This window comes from Chelonoidis abingdonii, chromosome 1, assembly GCF_003597395.2.
Source record: "Chelonoidis abingdonii isolate Lonesome George chromosome 1, CheloAbing_2.0, whole genome shotgun sequence".
Taxonomy (NCBI): domain Eukaryota; kingdom Metazoa; phylum Chordata; order Testudines; family Testudinidae; genus Chelonoidis; species Chelonoidis abingdonii.
Genome location: NC_133769.1, coordinates 360,569,046 through 360,588,760, shown reverse-complemented (window position 1 = coordinate 360,588,760; position 19,715 = coordinate 360,569,046). Strand labels below are relative to the sequence as shown.

Below are 19,715 nucleotides of genomic sequence, written 5' to 3'. Positions count from 1 at the left end.
CCACAATTATATAACGCTACAACGAGTCACGGAACACGATACTTGTCGTCATACAATGGTCAGTTATCTCCGAGACTGTCCACGCACGTGTGCGAGGGCAGTCAAAAGCAAACGATGTGTTAGTAGATCTGAAATAAACAGGGCACATAGGTAATAGATGGCCATTACTTTCTGATTGCCCTTATTATAAATCGATTGGTACGCCCACATCTTAGCAATACTGGTTACAGATGTCAGTATTCCTCATCTCAAAAAGACCTACATTCTTTTCGTCACGTAGAGAAGGTTCAGAGAGAGGCTAACTAAGAATGCATTAGTGAGTTGGACGGTCATCATATGGGAAGAGATTAAACCCGAGGCTAGGGACTCTTTCAGCTGGAAAGAGGAGACACAGCGCGAGGGCGATAGATCGACGCATATATAAGATCATGGTGATGTGAATGAAATGTAGATTAAAGGATGTTTTTACTTAGTCCTTAATACAAGACTAGGATGCACCAATCTGAATTTAATTGCAGCCAGGATTAAAACAAAAATAAAACGGAAATACGTTGTTCTCACACGGCCGTCACACTTGTGGAACTGACTGGTGCCTCAGAACGGCGACTCGTGATGGCAGACACATAACAGAATTTACAATAGAGAACTGGATAAATTCAATGGGGTTAGGATTCCTTAATGGCTGTTAGCAGGTTGTAAGAGACAATGGTCTGTCTCCTATCTCTTGTTCAAGGCGGATGAGAGACCATGGATGGCAGGAGAGAGATCACTTGATCATTACCTGTTAGCTTCACTCCCTCTGGGGCACCTGGAATTGGCCACTGTCGGTAGACAGGATACTGGGCTGGATGGACTTTTGGTCTTATCCAGTACGGCTGTTTGTATGTTCTTATGTTATGTACTTCTTTTTTTAATAAGATGTTAATACATTAATAGAAAATCTATTGTATTTCAACCCATGATTTTATTTTTCCCTTTTTGCTGTTAATGGTTAAGAGCTAATCATATTTCTATATTTCCTTAGAACTGGAGGCATATGCTGGAGTTATTAGTGCCTTGCGTGCACAGGGGGACCTTACCAAGGATAAGAGAGAACTTCTTGGAGAACTTTCCAAAGTGCTTAGGTAAAACCTCTCTCTACTTACGGTAAATGTGGTGAGTTTATAATTGGTTTATGGCCTGTTTTCTTTTAAAAGCATTGCACACACTTCCTACTAGAGTCATCTTCTGTTCTTAAAATGAATTCATAATCAGAAAAGAGACTCCAGAAACAATACAGTGGGAATTCCATATTTATTTTTCTTTCAAAGATTCCTGGTCACATTTGCTTATCTTGCAAATGAAATTTTTTTCCTCACTTCCATCCTTGTAAGATTGCAACTCAGAATTGGAAATCCTGCCATGTAACCGCTAATGTAATCTCTAGTAACTGTGGTGAAATCCTTTCTATTCTCTAGGCTAGACAATTATTTCTTTTACCTTCTGAATAATAAAATACTTTATTTCTGCTGCCACAGGGGAGATAAGCAAGTGGAAATCTCTAAAATGTAAATGCTGACCCCTCCATCCACCAGAGTGGAGCTGTTTCTAACATTTTCACTTTCACTAACGGGATCAGATAAATATATTTGTCTTTCCATATCTAAAATATATTGGCTGCTTTCTTTTTTGACAGCATTTCAACTGAGCGCCATCGTGCTGAAGTTCGGAGAGCCGTAAATGATGAACGGCTAACAACTATTGCGCATAAGTAAGCTATTAATCATACTGCACATGACTTCCATAAGGCAGCAAATAGTCTTCCCATTGGGCAGTCCTTTATCTTTTAAACCAAATACTAGATTTTAAACCACTAGCAACCTTGAAGGGATAACACAGCTGACAGTTGAAGTAGTATGTATAACTATACCCTCAACTGTTGCAGATCTGTAGTGTGTAATGTATGAAAATGTGTAGAAGTTATTTAAATCTGCAGTTAACAAGTCAGTGTTTTGTTCGTTAAGGTAGTGCAGAAGGTTGGGAAACTGATATAATGTATATGGAGGGTGAACAATGTGATGGTTGCAAACATCATGTTTGTGCCATGATTTTAGTTTTGTTTAAATCCTTTTGATGGGGTTACATTAGGAGGGGATTAGCTAAACGGAAAGATAAAGGATCTTTAGTGACCTTGAGGGATCGGGTCAGAGAGGGTGGAGCAAACAGGCAGTCAGCACTGAGGAAAATGTTTGGAGTGAAAATTTCAGAAAGCAGTCTGTCATCACTGTCCATTGGTTCTTGCTTAAACTGCCCTATGCAGCTGTTGTGGCAGCTTCAGTTCTGGCTGGCTCCTCCCTGTGTTTTCTTCCCCAAAGCCCACAATTGCTATGGAGAAGGGGATGCCCCGTGGGTCCTAGTTCCTTGAGGGGTGGGGAGTTCTCAGGGGTGGGTCTCAGTTCTGGAGGGAAGTGTGGCCTGGCTGGGCCATATTTATCCCTCAGTTCAGCAGGACATGATTGAACTGCTTTCTGCAGCTATTGTGCCAGTTTCATTCTCTAGCTGGCTCCCTACAGTTTTTTCCCCGAAAGACCGCATGATTGGGGAAGAAAACTGGTGCTCAATTATCTTTAAGTGAGACGCTTAGTACTCTTAGTATGTAAAAGTAGTTTTCAGAATGAAATAAATGGCCTGAGAGATTATTATTTTGTTTTAAGGGGGAAAGAAATGCCTTAAATTATTTAATGTTCAGCTAGAGTATAAGAATTTCTCTTTATTTTCATAAGTTAACATAATAAAACAGCTATAGATTTTAAATATGAATCTTACAACTCTGAAATTATAGGGGAAAAAAAAAATAAAACGATCATGTATAAGGAGCCTATCATATCAGTTAGCAATATTTATGACTCACCAAAAGTGGCATATTCTTTTGTAAACTCTCATTCAAAAGTTTCAGGTTTAAAGGCTTGGAAATAGTCTATTCTGTTAGATAACTACATAGCACAGCAGTTTAGATTTTTTTCTTTAAAAAAAAAAGTGAATAAGGAATAGCTTATGTATTGAAACAATCAGGATTGATTTCTTACATTGAATTTCCTGTTAAATGATGATGATGTCAGCCATTTGCAAAACTCATGCAGTTTCTGCCTCAAGGAGATTAAAATCTAGGACACGTAGTAGGAAACCCAAAGGAGGTGCTAGTTTATGGAATGCCATATCTCTTTTAAAATCTCTTTTCTGTCTTTCTCGCTGAGAAATAATGTAGCGGAGAGCTCGTTTGTCTGATGTGGATTAATTCTTAATGATGCTAGGAAAGTGCAATATTACCATTAGATATATTGGAGTTAGCACTCTTAATATAAACTCATGTTTGCAGTTATTTTCAACAAAGAAAATTAAAATTTTACCTCAACTGATGCTAATCAGTCGGTACTGTAAGAAAATTTATGAAAGATGCTGAAACAAATCTGGGGCTAACTGAGAAATAGATGGACTAATTAGTGCTAATCTTTTTACTAGTTACTTAGTACTGTTAGCCAGAGTTAAAAGTAGTTCTTCAGTATGTGGTAATAAATCAAATGAACCTCTAATTGAAAACTTTAGTCTACAGTTCTGGCTTCATTGATTCAGTTAAATGGTCATACAAAACAGAAGCATTTCTGCCCAGCAGAAAAAGGGGATAACATGATTCTTAAGTATTCTATTTTGTCTTCAAACATAGAGGCTAATTGGAAGTTAAGACCAGGTGGTTGGCATCTGTTAAGGGAAATGCATGGGCTGAGTCGTTTGACATGTCGCAATCTTGTTTGGGCTATTGTGATTGGGCTTAGAATACTTTTAATTAAGTAGAATGAGATCTGCCTTAGAAATGATTATTTCTACAGCACACTTAGTTTGATGACTGTTTCATGAACGTTGTGCTTCTGATTTTTTCGTTCGTTCGAGGAGTATAATATGCACTAATTTGCAAGACTGTCTTTTTAGTTATGATTTACTGTACATATTCTAGGCTGTCACTAGAAGAAAAATCCTGTTATCTAGTAGCTTTTCTCTATTGGAAAAGCATATTTAGTCAGTAAATATGCTGGATAAGAGAATACTTTCACATAATATGCATTTCTGTTTAGTATGTCTGGACCGAACAGCTCTTCAGAATGGTCTATAGAAGGTCGTCGACTGGTGCCACTGATGCCACGGCTGGTTCCACAAACAGCCTTTACTGTGACAGCTAATGCTGTTGCCAATGCAGCTATTCAGCACAATTCATCTCTTCCAGTTCCTGCAGAAACTGGGAACAAAGAAGGTGAGGGAATCCCAGTATCTTACTGCAAGTAGTGACGATGTGAAAAGAATAATTGCACATTTTAAAAGGACCCTGTCAGCTAGCTTAGATCTAAAGTGTGTAGGTTATATTTTAAACAAACAAACAAACAAAAACCCTGTTCTTTCATTTTCATACAATATTAATAGAAATGTTTTCATGAAATCTGATTGGATTTGCAATCCCTTTTGGAATTTTTGCAATCTAAATGTAGTATTGTGCTAGTGCAGCGGTTCTCAAACTGGATCGGAACCCCAAAGTGGATCGTGACCCTATTTTAATGGGGTCGCTGGGCTAGCTTAGACTTGCTGGGATCCGGGGCTGAAGCCTGAGCCCCGCCACCTGGGGCTGAAGCCCATGGGCTTCAACCCTGGGTAGCACAGCTCGGGTTACAGGCCCCCTGCCAGAGGCTGAAGCCCTTGGGTTTCGGCTTTGGCCTCCCCATCCAGGGCAGCGGGCTCAGGCAGACTCAGACTTCAGTCCCCGCTCCAGGGGTTGGGTAGTAATTTTTGTTGTCAGAAAGGAGTCATGGTGCAATGAAGTTTAAGAATCCTTGTGCTACTGCATTAGGAACCGGAATATGAAATTGACTAAAAGCACAAAGGAACTTGACTGGTTTACTGTCTATGCCAAGAAAGAGGCAAAAATGTAAACCGCATATGTTCTAAATGTTTTGAAGATGTAAAGTGTGGCAGTTGTTATAAATAGTGCAAAGTTAAATTACTAAAAATGAAAGAAATAAAGAAGTTGTTACAGGTCCCTTTAAGGTATAGTGATATTCAGAAAAGTGACTTTGCAAAAATGATGTAGATATCCATTCTTATTTTGTCCCTCCAGATCAAACGTACTAAATTAACAAGTCAAAAGATGCCTCCCCCCTCCTCCCCATACCCTCTACAAATGCCATCTGAGCTGCAGAGTTTTATTTTACTTTGTTTTAGGGGTTCAGTTACAGTATATTTACATAGTTACAGAAAACCTAACTCTTCTTGAATTAGTTTTTTTCTGACAGATTTGAGAAACAGTATTCCACCGACTTTCTCTTACTACTACTTGTAAACATCAATGTTACACTAATTAAACAAGGAAAACCATTTTAAAAGACATTAATCTGTCTTAATTTAAAGAGAGTTTTCAGATTGATTCTAGGACTGACATGCCAGTGAGCACAATGCAGTAACAATTTTATATTTATATCACTGATCTACACAAGAGTCCTGAGCACATGAAAACAAAGTTAATTAAAATAAACACATACAAGATAAACTATAATGTAAAACACACAATCAGTAGAGAAGAAAATAATATCAATGGTGTCTTTAAAGTCTTCTCAAATAAAAACGTTTTTAAATCTGCTTTGAAAGCCACTAATTCTATGGTCGTTCTTGGGTCAGAGCGGCCAGCACTCCACAGTAGCAGGACCGCAGAGGCAAGGATGTGGATAGTGACCCAATAAACCTTAAGCTTTAATTTATCTTCAAAGCTGTCAAAATAGTGTTAGGATAATGGAATTCTTTACTTTAGTTATGTGGAAGGTGTCTTCTCTCCTCTTCAGTGGTGGTTTGCTATTCCTACACAAGTACTACTTCAACCCCAACATCTACCCCTGTTCCAAGTGGCAGTGTAGCAACAGTGAAGTCCCCCAGACCTGCCAGTCCAGCCTCCAATGTAGTCGTCTTGCCAAGTGGAAGTACTGTTTACGTCAAAAGTAAGTGATACCAGTAACTTTGAATAACAAAACAGGAAGGGGATGGTCTTGTGGTTAAAGCACAGGACTCTGAGCCAGGTAATCTGGGTTCTAAACCCAGCTCTGCCTCAAATTTACTGTGTGACTTTGGACAAGTCACTCCACCGAAAAATACACTAAGGCACAAAGATGTTAAAGTGGGGCTAATACTTCCCTTCCTGATGAGGGTATGTTGAGGCTCAATTCATGTATTGAAAAATACTCTTGAGATATTTTGATGTCTGGGTTAACAGAAGTGCAGAGTATGAAAAATAAAACCTAGGAATTGCCATGCAATAGTGGATCATTTGTCCATCTAGTTTGGAATTTTGCCTCTTATGTGGTCATACCTAATGCTTCAGAGGAAGGTTTCCCTTCCAACTCTTCCCCAAAGTATGGGCCTGGCCTACAGTGCCGTCATTTATCATTTGTGGGAGTGGGAGAAACCCTTTTTCTCTTCTCAAATGAGCAGGAGAATTTCTAGGAATATCATTTTCCTACAAGCACTCATGTGCCCTAAAGCAGCAAGTGATATGGCATGTCAAGGTAAGGGGCCAAATCCTTATCTGATGTAAATCAGCTAAGCATTTGGCCCTTTGTGGATATTACCAAAAGAATATAAGTTTAAAATAATATAGTTTTCCTACTGTTTTTTTCTGAGCAGTAGCTGAACTTTTAAACAAACTACACAACTAACCTCACCCAGGGATTCTATTATCATTTACTTGCTCAGTGCTATGGCTTGCATACTACCACTGTTTTGCAGTGTGTTGGGAAGTACAGGCTTAGGAATAGTCAAATGATGTAGTTGGTTTCTACTTTCAGGGTGCATAAAAATTGATAACTATAAAATAATCAGAAATCAGATTTTTTATTTTAATGTGTAGGTTTATTTTTAAACAAAAATATGTATATCTAAAATTAAATTTGAAATTGATAACCTGTGTTAAGGTGTAAATGATCTACTGAAATAATTTAAATAAAAAAATATGCTGCAGCAGTGAGCCCTCCTCAAATTTTTATTCTGCTTTTAATTACATACAGAATCAGAGAGGAAACAACTTTTGAGGTCAACTCAAGCTTTATAAATGTCACAATGTAATGTAATTAAGTAATTATCTGTTATTATTTTCAGTCTTTATAATGGAGTGAATGTGATGTACATTTTCCAGAAAAGCTTTTGCAGTAACTAAACTGAAACCAAAAGTAATTAGCAGGTGCAGAGAGAATCTTTTCTTCATTTTGACTAGTTCAGTCAAATATTGAGAAACTGATTGGGAGTTGAAAAAGGAGGAAAGTTTGTCTAAGAATAAAAGCCGAGTGGGAGATGATGTATTTAGAACTATTCTCTTGAAGGATATCAGGTCAGATTTTCAAAGGTATTTAGTCACCTGAAGATGCAGGTAAGTGTCTGCTGGGATGTTCAAAAATGCCTAAGCAGGTTAGGCAGCTAACTCTTAACTGAAATCACCTTAGAAAGGCATGTAAACATCTTTGCAATATTTGGCCACGGTGACCAGAAACAAGCTCTTTAAAATGCAAAACATGTTTTAGTAAACTTGTTTTCTTATGTATCCAACACATTTTAAGGTAATTTTATTTATCAAAGAAACAATTTAAAAATGCTGCTTTTGTCCAGTTTTAATTTAATTCCAAATTCCATTCAAGTGCAGCTTGACACAAATGCCAGGTACAAATTACTGCCTAATACATAGGAATGGCATCAATTCACCATTTTCTAACATTAAAAAAAAAATTAAAAGTAAGAATTTGAATAAATGTATGTTAAGCTATATGAATACTAAAATATATGTGCAGATTTAGTATATCCTCCTGGTTAGCAAAAAGAAATACCAGATTTAGTCTAAAGGTTTTATTTGGTGGGAAATCAGTGTTTTAATGCTTCTATCAACCAATGAGAATAAACCTTTCTTTATAAAAGTAATTTAAAAGTACAAATGCAAATGGAGATTAAAATTGAATGTTTAAATCAAGATTTCCTACTTGCAGTTATAAATCACTTGGATTTAAACCAGTCTGCCCTATCTATTATAGAAAGGTACATTGTTTCAGATGTAAGATTTAGAAAAATGAATGTTCTCTTAGCTCAAACAACTGAAATCTAAACGTCAAAAAAAATGCTGTCACATAGTAATGACTCAGCCTACGATTTGGTCATGAAGGTCACAGAAGTCATGGAATCCGTGACTTCCGTAAACCTTCATGACTTCAGTCCACAGTGGCTGGGAGCTGCAGGGCACCCCACTGCCCATGGTGGCTGGGAGCTGCAGGGCACCCTACTGCCACCCAGGATGGCGGGGACTCCCCAGCGGTCCCCAGTCCCCGCAGACGGAGTGGGAGGGGGGAAGGATCCCCTGCAGCTCCCCAGCCTACACATGGATGGTGGGGGATTCCCCTGCAGCTCCTCAGCCGCTGCGTCTGGGGGTCCCTCCCCACTCCCAGCCACTGAGCCCGGCAGGGGCCGCAGTTCCCAGCCACAGCAGGGCAGGGTGCTGGACCCTCCTCCCTCCCTATTTTGTCTTGGTCATTTTTAGTAAAAGTCAGGGACAGGTCACAGCTTACGTGAACCTTTGTTTATTGCCCATGACGTGTCCATGACTTTCACTGAAAATTTCCATGACACAATCATAGCCTTAGTAATGACTGTAGGACTGGTTTGGATTCAAACAAATGATACAAAGATGAAAAAAATCTCAATCCCCTAAATCAGCCAATCCCTCAATTTTTTGCATTTGAATTTTTGCTGAGAGCAGATTTAATTTTCTTTTGCAAAATGAGGGTCTGAGAATGAGCATCTCCAGCCTTCTTGTACAAAGATGAACTAAAGGCATTGAGTGTGATTTATGTGATTGTCCATAAGCATGGCATCATGCCTGGATGAGGTATTGTCAAAGGTGGTTACAATACACATCCATGTGTACGTCTGACGTTCTGTGACCCTTTTGGCCAGTCAAAGTAAGAGAATCTTGGACAAGGTCTAGTATTTTATTAAAGTAGTGCCATACTGCTTATCAAGATCAATAGAGCATATTCTAGAAAGCTAGTGTCAGTGGTTCAGTGGAGTGTTACAGCAGATATATTTTCGGCACCTGAGGTGGGTGATTGTGGGGGTGAAGAAACTTTTTTGAGGCAAAAAGTTTCTTTTGCAGGATTATATATTGGTAAAAGTTTTGCTTTTAGGCATACAGTGAGTAAAATGTGCCAAAATAGTCACTGCTTCAAACTGCTAAAGGCACAAGTTGGCAAAGTGGGATATGGTCTTGGCAGCAGGAATGCATCATTTGATAAATAGATCTTCAGACGCTATTTGAAGGAGAAAAGGATGCTTCTGCAAGTATACTGGGTTGCATTAAAGAAGGCACAAGGGACAAGGGGGGCATGGTGTGACAAAGCCAAGGGGGAAATTTTAGTTACATGTGTATAATTGCCATAGATGAAAACTGCTGGAAAAGCTGAATGTGGCGCTCTGAACAGGAATGCACTTGAAAAATGTCTTCCCACCCCCTGCACACATATACAGTCTCGTTAATGTAACTTGTGCCATTTTTACACAGACTAGCCAACACTGGCTGTTACATTCTTTTAATTTCTTATCCAGAATTAAACTGCAAAATTACTCAGTACCCTTGGTGTGGTTTGTTTTTTAAAAGAAATTTAGTATTATGAACAAGGTGTGATCTGTGGGAGGGAATTGGAACAGCTGATTCTGTTCTCAGGTCTGTCATGGACTTGCTGTGACCTTTGGAAGGTTTTATCTTCTCTCTGCCTTGTGTTTTTCCCATTTGAAAAATGGATGTAGGACTTAACAAGCTTAATGTTAGAAAGCACTTAATGTTATTAGAAAGCTGTGAGAGATGGTCAGATGAAAAGCGCTATATAATTGAAAAGTCCTGTTCTTCCAGGTGTCAGCTGCTCAGATGATGATGAAAAGCCCCGTAAAAGGCGACGAACTAACTCTTCTAGTTCCTCCCCTGTTCTTCTGAAAGAAGTCCCGAAGGCTGTCACTCCTGTCACTAAAACTATCACGGTGCCTGTAAGTGGCAGCCCCAAGATGAGTAATATCATGCAGAGCATTGCCAACTCCTTACCGCCACACATGTCTCCTGTGAAAATAACATTCACTAAACCCTCAACACAGACGACAAACACAACAACACAGAAGGTATGTGGGGGAATCCGCCAAGCGTTATGTAATTGTATTTCCGTCAATGAATAAAACACATTTAGCTTTTTCCGCTCTACAAAAGTGTCAAGCTATATTTTAAGGATTGTTCTTTGGGTAAGAGAATCCCTCTTTTAAAAACAAAAATCTTGTGTGAATTTAGTGTGCCTCTGTGTGAAGGGACCTGGATTGACAGTCCTGGAGACTGAAGCCCTCTTTTTATCCACAGAACAGGTACAGCACAGGCAGTGGGAGTGCAAGCTTCCCCTACACTGCCCCACCATTGTGCATCAACCCTGACCTGAAGGGATCCCTTCTAGGGATGAGAGGGAATTTAGTCTCCATGCTCATTCAGTTATTGGCCTCTCTGGTGAGACTGCCAACAAGTTGCCAGTTAGTACCTTTTGTGGTGTTGGGTTTTGTGATATGGGCACTAGTCCACAGAACTGGATCACATAGGCCAATGAGCAGCCATCAGATGGTAACAACTTGTGGTCAAAGGTAATCTTTCTTATTTCTCTTTTCCTTAATTAAAATTATTCTATTTTTGCAGTAGCAAGACTCCAGAAAACTGGGTGTGGTCTTTCCATGGCCCACTCTACTTTGTATAGGAAATCATGCCTCCAGGAGGCCTGAGATCTCTCTTTGGCCCAGCAGGACTTGTTGCTAGATCTGAACAGAGACTGTGGGGATGTTATTTTCCTTTTCATTCTACTCCCTTTACATAGTATTGTGGCAGCTGAGATCAGCCTAGGTACTCAAACTATCAGCGCTGTGTTTGACCATAATGGGGCTGGAGGCAAGCAATCCTCAGCTGTAGAATATTTTTAAAATGGATCCTGCATTTGTTGATTTCCAGTCATGCTGCAAGACCTACTTGTTCTCTCAGACTTTTGGGGGGAGGGTTTTAGATTTTGGACTGGTCCTAAATGACATTTTGTTTTTGATTTTGTGGGTCCAGAGTAGTGACTGGATGTATTTTAATTAACTAAAATAAATAAATCCTATTTAAATTTAAACACAATAGTGACAGTAGAAACCAAATTCATTTTTGGCGTATCTATTGATTTCAGTAGATTTTCATGAGAGATTAATTTGACCTTGACACAGAGTATTGATTTAGATTAGCCTCTAGAAAGCATTTTTCAAATAATGAGAGTTACTTGACTTTTGAGCCCCACCTCACCACCATAATCTTTGTGTTAGACTCAGATTTACTTTCTAACTTTATGTGGATTAGCACACTTCCCATGTCATGATTTTGGACACTTAGTTCAGTGCAGTAACTTCCTACATTTTAGTATGCAGTGCATTTATTCCTGGCCTTTCGTAATGTCTGTTCAGTTGTGTAAAGTAGAGGATGCTTTCATTTAGTTCCCTGAAGTCCAGAAGTATCACCGCTCAAACAAATGTCTGCTGGAAAAGCATTCTGGTTAATAGCATGCAAGTGAGCATGAGCACATCAAATATAAGGTCTTGCTTTCCATGCAGCAAATATTATTTAGATTAAAATCTGGTTTAACCAGTGACCGAACATTTGTCTGGATGAACACAAGTGTTACATTGGGGTAATTTATTGTTTGTACTAAATATAACTAGCTTGAAGAAAAGTGGGGGGCTTGGTGTACTCATCTACATATCGTTATCCAGGCTATATTCATTATCCATACTACTTATACATCTTATTCCTTTTTCAGAGCAGGTGCTTTGAACTCTGTAAATAAACAAAGTTTTAGCCTGTGCTTTAGTATCGTCTATATTCAAAATGAAATTGAAAAGCATAGATTATAAAGGAGGATGTAGTAATTCAAGATGAAATAGACCTGCAAAGGAAAGGTACAGGCACAAGATAGGATATTAAGCTATTACAATCTGATGATTCACTGTCCTTTCTGAATGGAACAATAGGTGCAATCTTTTTGAAAATGGGAATACTGTTAATTTTATCTTCTTTCACTCAGGCCTTTACAGAAAGGTATTTGTCACTTGTTCTCAAAAACCTTCCAACAGATAATATTTCTCACTTTGCTTTATATGCACACTTCAGTTTAAGTGAAATCTCAGTCAGGTCCCATACTAATACACAATGACAAGATCTAAACTTGTTCTAATAGGAAGTGTAGTAGTTTTTGTATATTGCATAATTTGTTATTGTCATACTCTTTTAAATTGAGTTTGTATATCATACTTTCCAACCAAAGCGGTAATGCTGCTTTAGTCGTTTTAAAGAATTATTGAGGTTTGGGATTAGGTTTGAATTTGATATGCAGTTCTTTAAACAATAAGTGATGTTGAATGTGGTTCTTGAATTCTTTTATACCAGTTTTCAGGATTGTGGTGATATTTCAGTAGCGTGGAGGAAAATTTATAGATTCCACTGAAAGATGTCAATTCTCTTCCATTTTTCTATTGCATAAAGCTTTATACAAAGGAGGACAATCTAGTAACTACTCTTACTAGTCAAGTCCAGTGGCAACTGTTACCCTCGCATCTTTTTTCAATATCTCTTGACCAAATTTTTGGCATTTCACAAAACTGCCAAGATTAGCTTCAGTATATATTCAATAAATGTCTTTAACAAAATAAACAGATGTTCTTCTTAAAAATCTGAATAATTTACTGTCGGTCAGCTAATCAAATAACCTTTTACCAGTGAAAGGATGCTATGCAATTTCAGTATTCCTCACTAGATTCATTTTATCATCTTTACATGTGTGACAATAGTATCTAAAAAGTATAATAGCTCGGACCCTCGCTTCTTAATAATTGTACTTTAGAGGAATATCCTGCTTTCTAGTGTCCCACTGTATAGGACAGATAAGTGTTCCTTAGGTTTTATGTGGCTTATACAATCTATGTTTCTGTTTTAAATTGTGTGTACATATGTAATATATAGCATGCAGTATATTGTGTATGCACATATACAGTAAGATCAAAACAAAATGTTATGTGTATATATCTGTTATATATATGTATGCAGATGATAAAACAATTAGTTTCTCAAACCAGACAATTGCATAGGAGTAAAATCTTTCTCTTGAAAGGTCAGAATGAATTCTAGGTATTTCAGTGATCAGTCAGGTGCAATTGTAATTCACTAGGTACAGCATTTTTTTATCTGCAGACAAGTGATGCCCCGAGAGGAAGGAATTTCCTATCTATCTTTAAAACATCTATAGATTATCGGATAAATTGCTTCTGATCCCTAAAATGGGTTGTTCACTGATAAGTATTAGGGAGAGGCAAATTTATTGCACTGATGGGAAATGTAATAATCATTTGAAAAATCATTTTTGATCCATATATCTAAATGAACAACTGTTGGCAAACAGTTAAATAGGTTATTAAAGAAAGGAATTTATGCTTCTCATTGCCAGGTCTTGAGATACGTGCAGGTTTGGGAGAGTGATGGTTAAAACCCTCCTGAAATTCCAGAAATGGAGCAGTTTTGAGTGATGGTGACAGGCAGGCTTCAGACTTTGTGCCCCAATGAGATGAACTGAGACATTTCACACCTGTCTTGTTTCAATTTGTCAGCAACATCAGATACTGTTTTCTTCTTAACCAAAAAGCAAAAACGTATCCATTTTAAATGAAAATATAGTCCCTTCAGAAAGTGATGCATTAGCTGCCCTGCCTCCAACCAAGAGAAACTTTATTTGCTGCTGGCAAGTGTATTCAGATCTGCAATTGAACTCTAAACTAAGGGCACTAAAACTAAATACGATTGTGTGTGTGTGTGTAGTGTGTTACAAAGTTGCTATAAAACTTCTAAACACATGTGAGTGATTAATTAAATTTTGTTGTTTCAGGTGATCATAGTAACCACTTCTCCAAGTTCAACATTTGTACCCAATATTCTCTCCAAGTCTCACAACTACGCAGCAGTCACTAAACTTGTTCCAACATCTGTCATTGCCTCAACTACTCAGAAGCAACCAGTGGTTATAACAGCTTCTCAGTCCTCTTTGGTCAGTAGCAGCAGTAGCGGCAGCAACTGTTCCACTCCCTCTTCCACTCCAAATACCATTGCTGTGACTACTGTGGTGTCATCAACACCGTCAGTGGTTATGTCAACGGTAGCACAAGGTATGACAGTTGTTATTTGTCAAAACTTTTACTGGTATAGTAGCCTTTATTTGAGCTTCCTTTATTTCCCTACTTGCTTGATGATTCTGTTTACTGCTTAAATGTTAGTTGAGCAGACCACACATTCATTTGTTTGAGACAGATTTGTTTGCCGCTAATCTCAGTACATATACTTTGTAAAGTGCATGGAAAACAATAGGTATGCATCTGATTCTCAGTGCAGCCAATCCACTGTGTTCTGTAACCAAATCCTTAATCCAGATTTCTTCTCTTCCCCTCAACAATTAATATATGTAAATTTTATAGTTCCAAAGTGAATCTTCCCAGAAAATATTATACAGCTTTCCACTGTGAAAGTGACTTAACTGCAGTATTAAAAACGTGTAACCGCAAACTGACTTGTATTAACCTTTAAAACACTCCCTGTGATAAATAAAGGGAGTGGGGGAGTAGCTCCCTTTTATGGACACCCAGCCAGCTGGTTAGCTATAAAATCCCTGTTAGTAGCTGTTCTCTACTTGCTTTACCTGTAAAGAGTTTAAAAAAAAAAAAAAAGTCCACTGGTAAAGGAAGGCACCTGACCAAAAGAGCCAATGGGAAGGCTTGAACTTTTTAAAATTGGGAAAAAAACTTTCCTTTTGTGTCTGTTGTTGCTCTCCGGGGAAGAGGGGAACAGGGCAGCAGTTATGCTATGAGAAACTGAAGATCAGGTATGAAAATCATCAGAATCATACCTAGAATTGTTTACTTGGAACCCAGATATGTAAGTAGATCAGAGAATGTGTAGAAAGACGTGATTAGGTTTATTTTGTTTATTTCTTATGGCTTGTGGATTCCTCTGTGCTAACCCCAGGTGGTTTTGTTGCTTGTAACTTTTAAGATGAACCCGCCCCCTCCCCCCCCCAAAAAAACAAACATATTTTGTGCGCTTAATTTTTGGAATTACTCTTTTAAAAATCTAGCAATAGCCTAAGTTTTCAGAAGTATTTTCTTTCTCTTTTTTTTGTAATAAAATTTACCTTTTTTAAGAACAGGATTTGGATTTTTATGTCTAAGAGGTTTGTGCACATGTTTTTTAGTTAGCTGGTGACAGCAACTGATTTATATGTTTTTTTTCTTTCTCAGCTTTTCCCCATAGAGGGGGTGAAAGGGCTTGAGGGTACCCCACAGAAAGGAATTCCCACATGCACCTTCCTGGGTTCCAGGAGGTTTTGCATTTGGGTGGTGGCAGCATCTACCCATCCAAGGTCAGAGAGAAACTGTAACCTTGGGAGTTTAATACAATCCTGGAGTGGCCAGTATGATTTTTAGAATACTTGTGGGCCCCTACCTTCTGCACTTGAAGTGCCAGAGTGGGGAATCAGCCTTGACACTCCTCCTACCCATCGCCGATATGAAAAATAACTAAATATTCTTGGGGTAATCTTTTGGGGAAATTTGTTTTTGTTTAGACAGGCTCACAAAATGAAACCCAAAAATAGATAGATCATAATACATGGCATATCTAGTCTTCAGATCGCTTTTTGAGTATTTACCAATTAATCCTCATAACGTTTCTGTGAGGTGGAGATGTATTTATAAATTTTATCCCCATTTTAGAGTTAGGGAAACTGAGTAGAGAATGGGTTACCCAAGGTCAGAGAGAATCTGTTGGAGCTGGAATTGAAATCAGGAGTTGCTGGCTTCTAGTCATAACTAAATATGCTAGATCACACTGGCTGTCATAAAGTACTTCTTCAAGGCCCATATTCTTACATTTTCTTCCCCTTCCCCGTTCTCTCCTAAGATTCTTCACAGCCCCTTTTGGAACCCAAAGGATTCCCCTGCTGTTTTCCTGCATTTCCTACCCTGTCATCTCCTGTATTGCCATGAACTTTTCTTTTGATATAGGATGATTTGATATAGGTTCTTCTGTAGTTTATCTGCATTCTTAATTTTGGTCAGAGGAGTTCAGAAGATAGTGATGCAAGGCATTTTTTTCCTTTACAATATTTCTGAGGAAACCTTTGTGTTTATTATTTTAACTAACCCCACCCAGAGCACTTAAGATTCAGTCAGGAGTATATAGTACAAGTCATGGACAGGTCACAGGCTGTGAATTTTTGTTTACTGCCCGTGACCTGTCCATGACTTTTACTAAAAATACCCATGCCTAAAATGTCTGAATCACTATTACTATACAGGATTGTTGTACCTTGATAAATAGATTTGGATTTGCTTACCTTGTTCAAGATTGCTTCTGATTTCCAAGTTACATATTGCACACACATTATGACATAGAGGGCGTTAGCTGGTTATCCTTCCTAAGACTACCACTCACATTGTCACACATTATCAGTTAGTGTTAATGCTCTTGATGTCCCCATATTTTCTTTCAACCTCTAACAGTTTTTATTGCACTGTAAATTGTCTTGCAGTTTAAAAAAGGTCAACTTTGAAAGGGAGGAGTTATGTTAATTATACTTCAAAAAGCACAGAGTAGACTGCAAGCTCTTTGGAGCATGATCTCTACATTAACTGTATCAGTGGCTCTCAGTTTTTCCAGACTATTGTACCTCTTTCAGGAGTCTGAGTTGTCTTGCATAGCCCAAGTTACACCTCCCTTAAAAACTACTTACTTACTTTTTATTTTTATGTCTGATTTTGTATCACAGCACACTATTCCTGAAAAATTGCTTACTTCCTTATTTTTACTGTATAATTATAAAACAAATCAATATAAATATTGTACTTACATTTCAGTATATAGAGCAGTATAAACGTCATCTGTAGAAAATTTTAGTTTGCCCTGACTTTGCTAGTGCCTTTTATGTAACCTGTTGTAAAATTAGGCAGATGTCTAGATGAGTTGTTGTATCCCCTGAAAGGCCTCTGCATTCCCCTAGGGGTACGCTTACCCCTAGTTGAGAACCACTGAGCTATCTTACCTTGTTGTGCTGACACACTGATAACTTACATAAAGTTTTCTTTGTCTGTAAATTCGGATACTTTGGAATTGAAAGATGGCATTGCATCTTGTCAGATCCTATGCATGCTTGCATGTGCTTTTCACAGTAGTGAATGAAATGGAAAAGTGGCTGTGTTGCATTTAAAGAACAGAAATTTGTTCACTTGTTTCACAGTTAAATCCACATTTGTTTGCTCTTTCACAGGTGTGTCCACGTCGGCAATTAAAGTTGCATCCACCAGACTACCTTCCCCAAAAAGCTTGGTGGGGACCCCAACTCAGATTCTAACACAGTTTCCCAAACAGCATCAGCAGACCCCAAAACAGCAGCTGCATCAAATACAACAGACCCAGCAGCAGCTGTCACAGTCTTCTCCTGTAGCACACCAGCAGCAATCACAACAGTGTCAGTTGCCACCTGGCATCAAGCCCACCATTCAGATCAAACAAGAATCAGGTAGTTGGAATTAAACTTGGGCAATATTAGTAATGGGTGAAGTCTGACTACCATACAGGAACTAACAGCTAAATTCTGACCTGAAATGTGCACAGGCAGCTCTCATTGACATCAGTAGGAGGCACCTCAGGGCAGAATTTCGCTCTGAAACTGGAAAAGGTGGTTAATAGAGCATATGTAGGTAATAATTTTAGTTTACCTTTGTGGAAAAGTGTTTCGATGTTTTTCTGTTCCCCCGGTGGAAAAGAGAATGAACCTCTTATTAAGTAGGAAGTTTTCTTCCTGCCTTTAGAGACTGTAAAGGTATATGCATGCTCTTGTAAACAATTGTTTGCCTGGCAACCTGGAAGATGGCAATTTTCTGAAGATTTAAACATTTTGAGCAAACAAACAGCTTTTCAGCTGTATCACTTAAGTTTAAAGGTAATCCATCTGCCCATCTCTTACTGCTACTATTGGGTTACTGTTCTTAGAAGGCAAGGGAGGGTAAACCTAGGCTTAGGAATTGACTTTTGTCATAGCAAATGCAGTACTCAGAACTGAAAGTTGGACTGGATTCTATTTCTAACACTGGTAATACGGTTGACTTTGGGCAAGTCACTTAGTCTCTCTGCATCAGTTTGATCTGTTTGTAAAATAGTTTACTAATACCTACCTCATGGGGTGTTGAGAAGTAATGTTTGTAAAGCTCTTAGAAAATTTTAAGGAAAAGTGCTATAAAAGTGCAAAGTATTATTCTGTCCTTGTTTGGTTTATATTAATGCACGTGAAATCAGCACTGTGGTAAGGGAACATGTATTTTATTTCAGTTCTAGACCTTTTACGTTAGAGTAACTAAAAAAGAGAGGACCACAAGACAGTGGTGGTGGGAATCTATGATGAAATGTCCTGTGGGTTATGAGACCATCGCTTAGAAAAAAAGTCCATTAATGAACACTATAAAATGCCTCCACTCCCTAGTCATTGCTCACCACTTAATCAGTAACTATCATTTTTGTGTCTGCGCCATACAAAGAACTGGTACAGAAGGAGTAGCAAGTACAAAAGAAATTCAAATTTAAAATAGCTGCATTGTCTTGCTTCATTCTTTGCCTTTTACTATGCTTTTAAACCCAAGATGGTTATCACCTTTTAAAATCACTCACATAAAGTCACCTTTAGCCTACCTTCTAATAGATATTTGCTCTGGAAAGCTTGGGTCAGATGTTTTAACTGAGATTTTGCTTTTTATCTAGTTTTCCCTCTGTATTGACTCAACGAGGGTCAAATAATTCAGCCAACAACTCAGGGCATCTACTTATCATAGAGTAGAACTCAGGACCCACTTGTCTTGTAAAAACTCTTGCTCTGACTTCTAGATCATGACTTCTTGAAACCTTTGATTGCAACCCAAAAGTGTATCCCAAAAAGGTGTTTGCTGGGTCATACCCCACAGGTTAGGAGTGGGCAATAGAAGACAAATTCTCCTAGACAGTATAGTCCATTAGAAAGGGAGAGGAGTGACTTGCTCACTCCCTCACTCTTTGTCTCTGGTCAGCCCCTGTCCTCATCCCAATTCCACTGCATCTTCAAGGCAGCACCAGCTCAAGAGACAAGTTCAGAATGGGAGGGAGAAGCCTCCTCACCCCGAGCTCCTGAATCCAGTTTCTTCCTTGCTCCCAGCAGAACATAAGAACGGCCGTACCGGGTCAGACCAAAGGTCCATCTAGCCCAGTATCTGTCTACCGACAGTGGCCAATTCCAGGTGCCCCAGAGGAAGTGAACCTAACAGGCAATGATCAATTGATCTCTCTCCTGCCATCCCTCTCCATCCTCTGATGAACAGAGGCAAGGGACACCATTCTTCACCCTTCCTGGCTAATAGCCATTTATGGACTTAGCCACCATGAATTGATCCAGTTCCCTTTTAAACATTGTTATAGTCCCAACCTTCACAACCTCCTCCGGTAAGGAGTTCCACAAGTTGACTGTGCGCTGTGTGAAGAAGTTCCTTTTATTTGTTTTAAACCTGCT

General features: G+C 38.6%; 1 protein-coding gene across 8 annotated transcripts in view; it reads left to right on the top strand.

Moving 5' to 3' along the window:
* Positions 1 to 19,715, top strand: part of EMSY (EMSY transcriptional repressor, BRCA2 interacting) — a 60,299-nt gene that overhangs the window by 12,703 nt on the left and 27,881 nt on the right. For 4 of the 8 annotated variants that reach the window (XM_032806367.2, XM_032806364.2, XM_032806365.2 and 1 more), the window contains exons 3-9: positions 1,025 to 1,124; positions 1,676 to 1,750; positions 4,107 to 4,282; positions 5,856 to 6,008; positions 9,950 to 10,209; positions 14,022 to 14,298; positions 17,451 to 17,702. In XM_032806367.2, coding sequence (XP_032662258.1) covers positions 1,025 to 1,124; positions 1,676 to 1,750; positions 4,107 to 4,282; positions 5,856 to 6,008; positions 9,950 to 10,209; positions 14,022 to 14,298; positions 17,451 to 17,702 — 1,293 coding nt within the window. The remainder of the gene's footprint in view (positions 1 to 1,024; positions 1,125 to 1,675; positions 1,751 to 4,106; positions 4,283 to 5,855; positions 6,009 to 9,949; positions 10,210 to 14,021; positions 14,299 to 17,450; positions 17,703 to 19,715) is intronic. The other 4 variants (XM_075061805.1, XM_032806369.2, XM_075061806.1 and 1 more) reach the window with 1 other exon arrangement.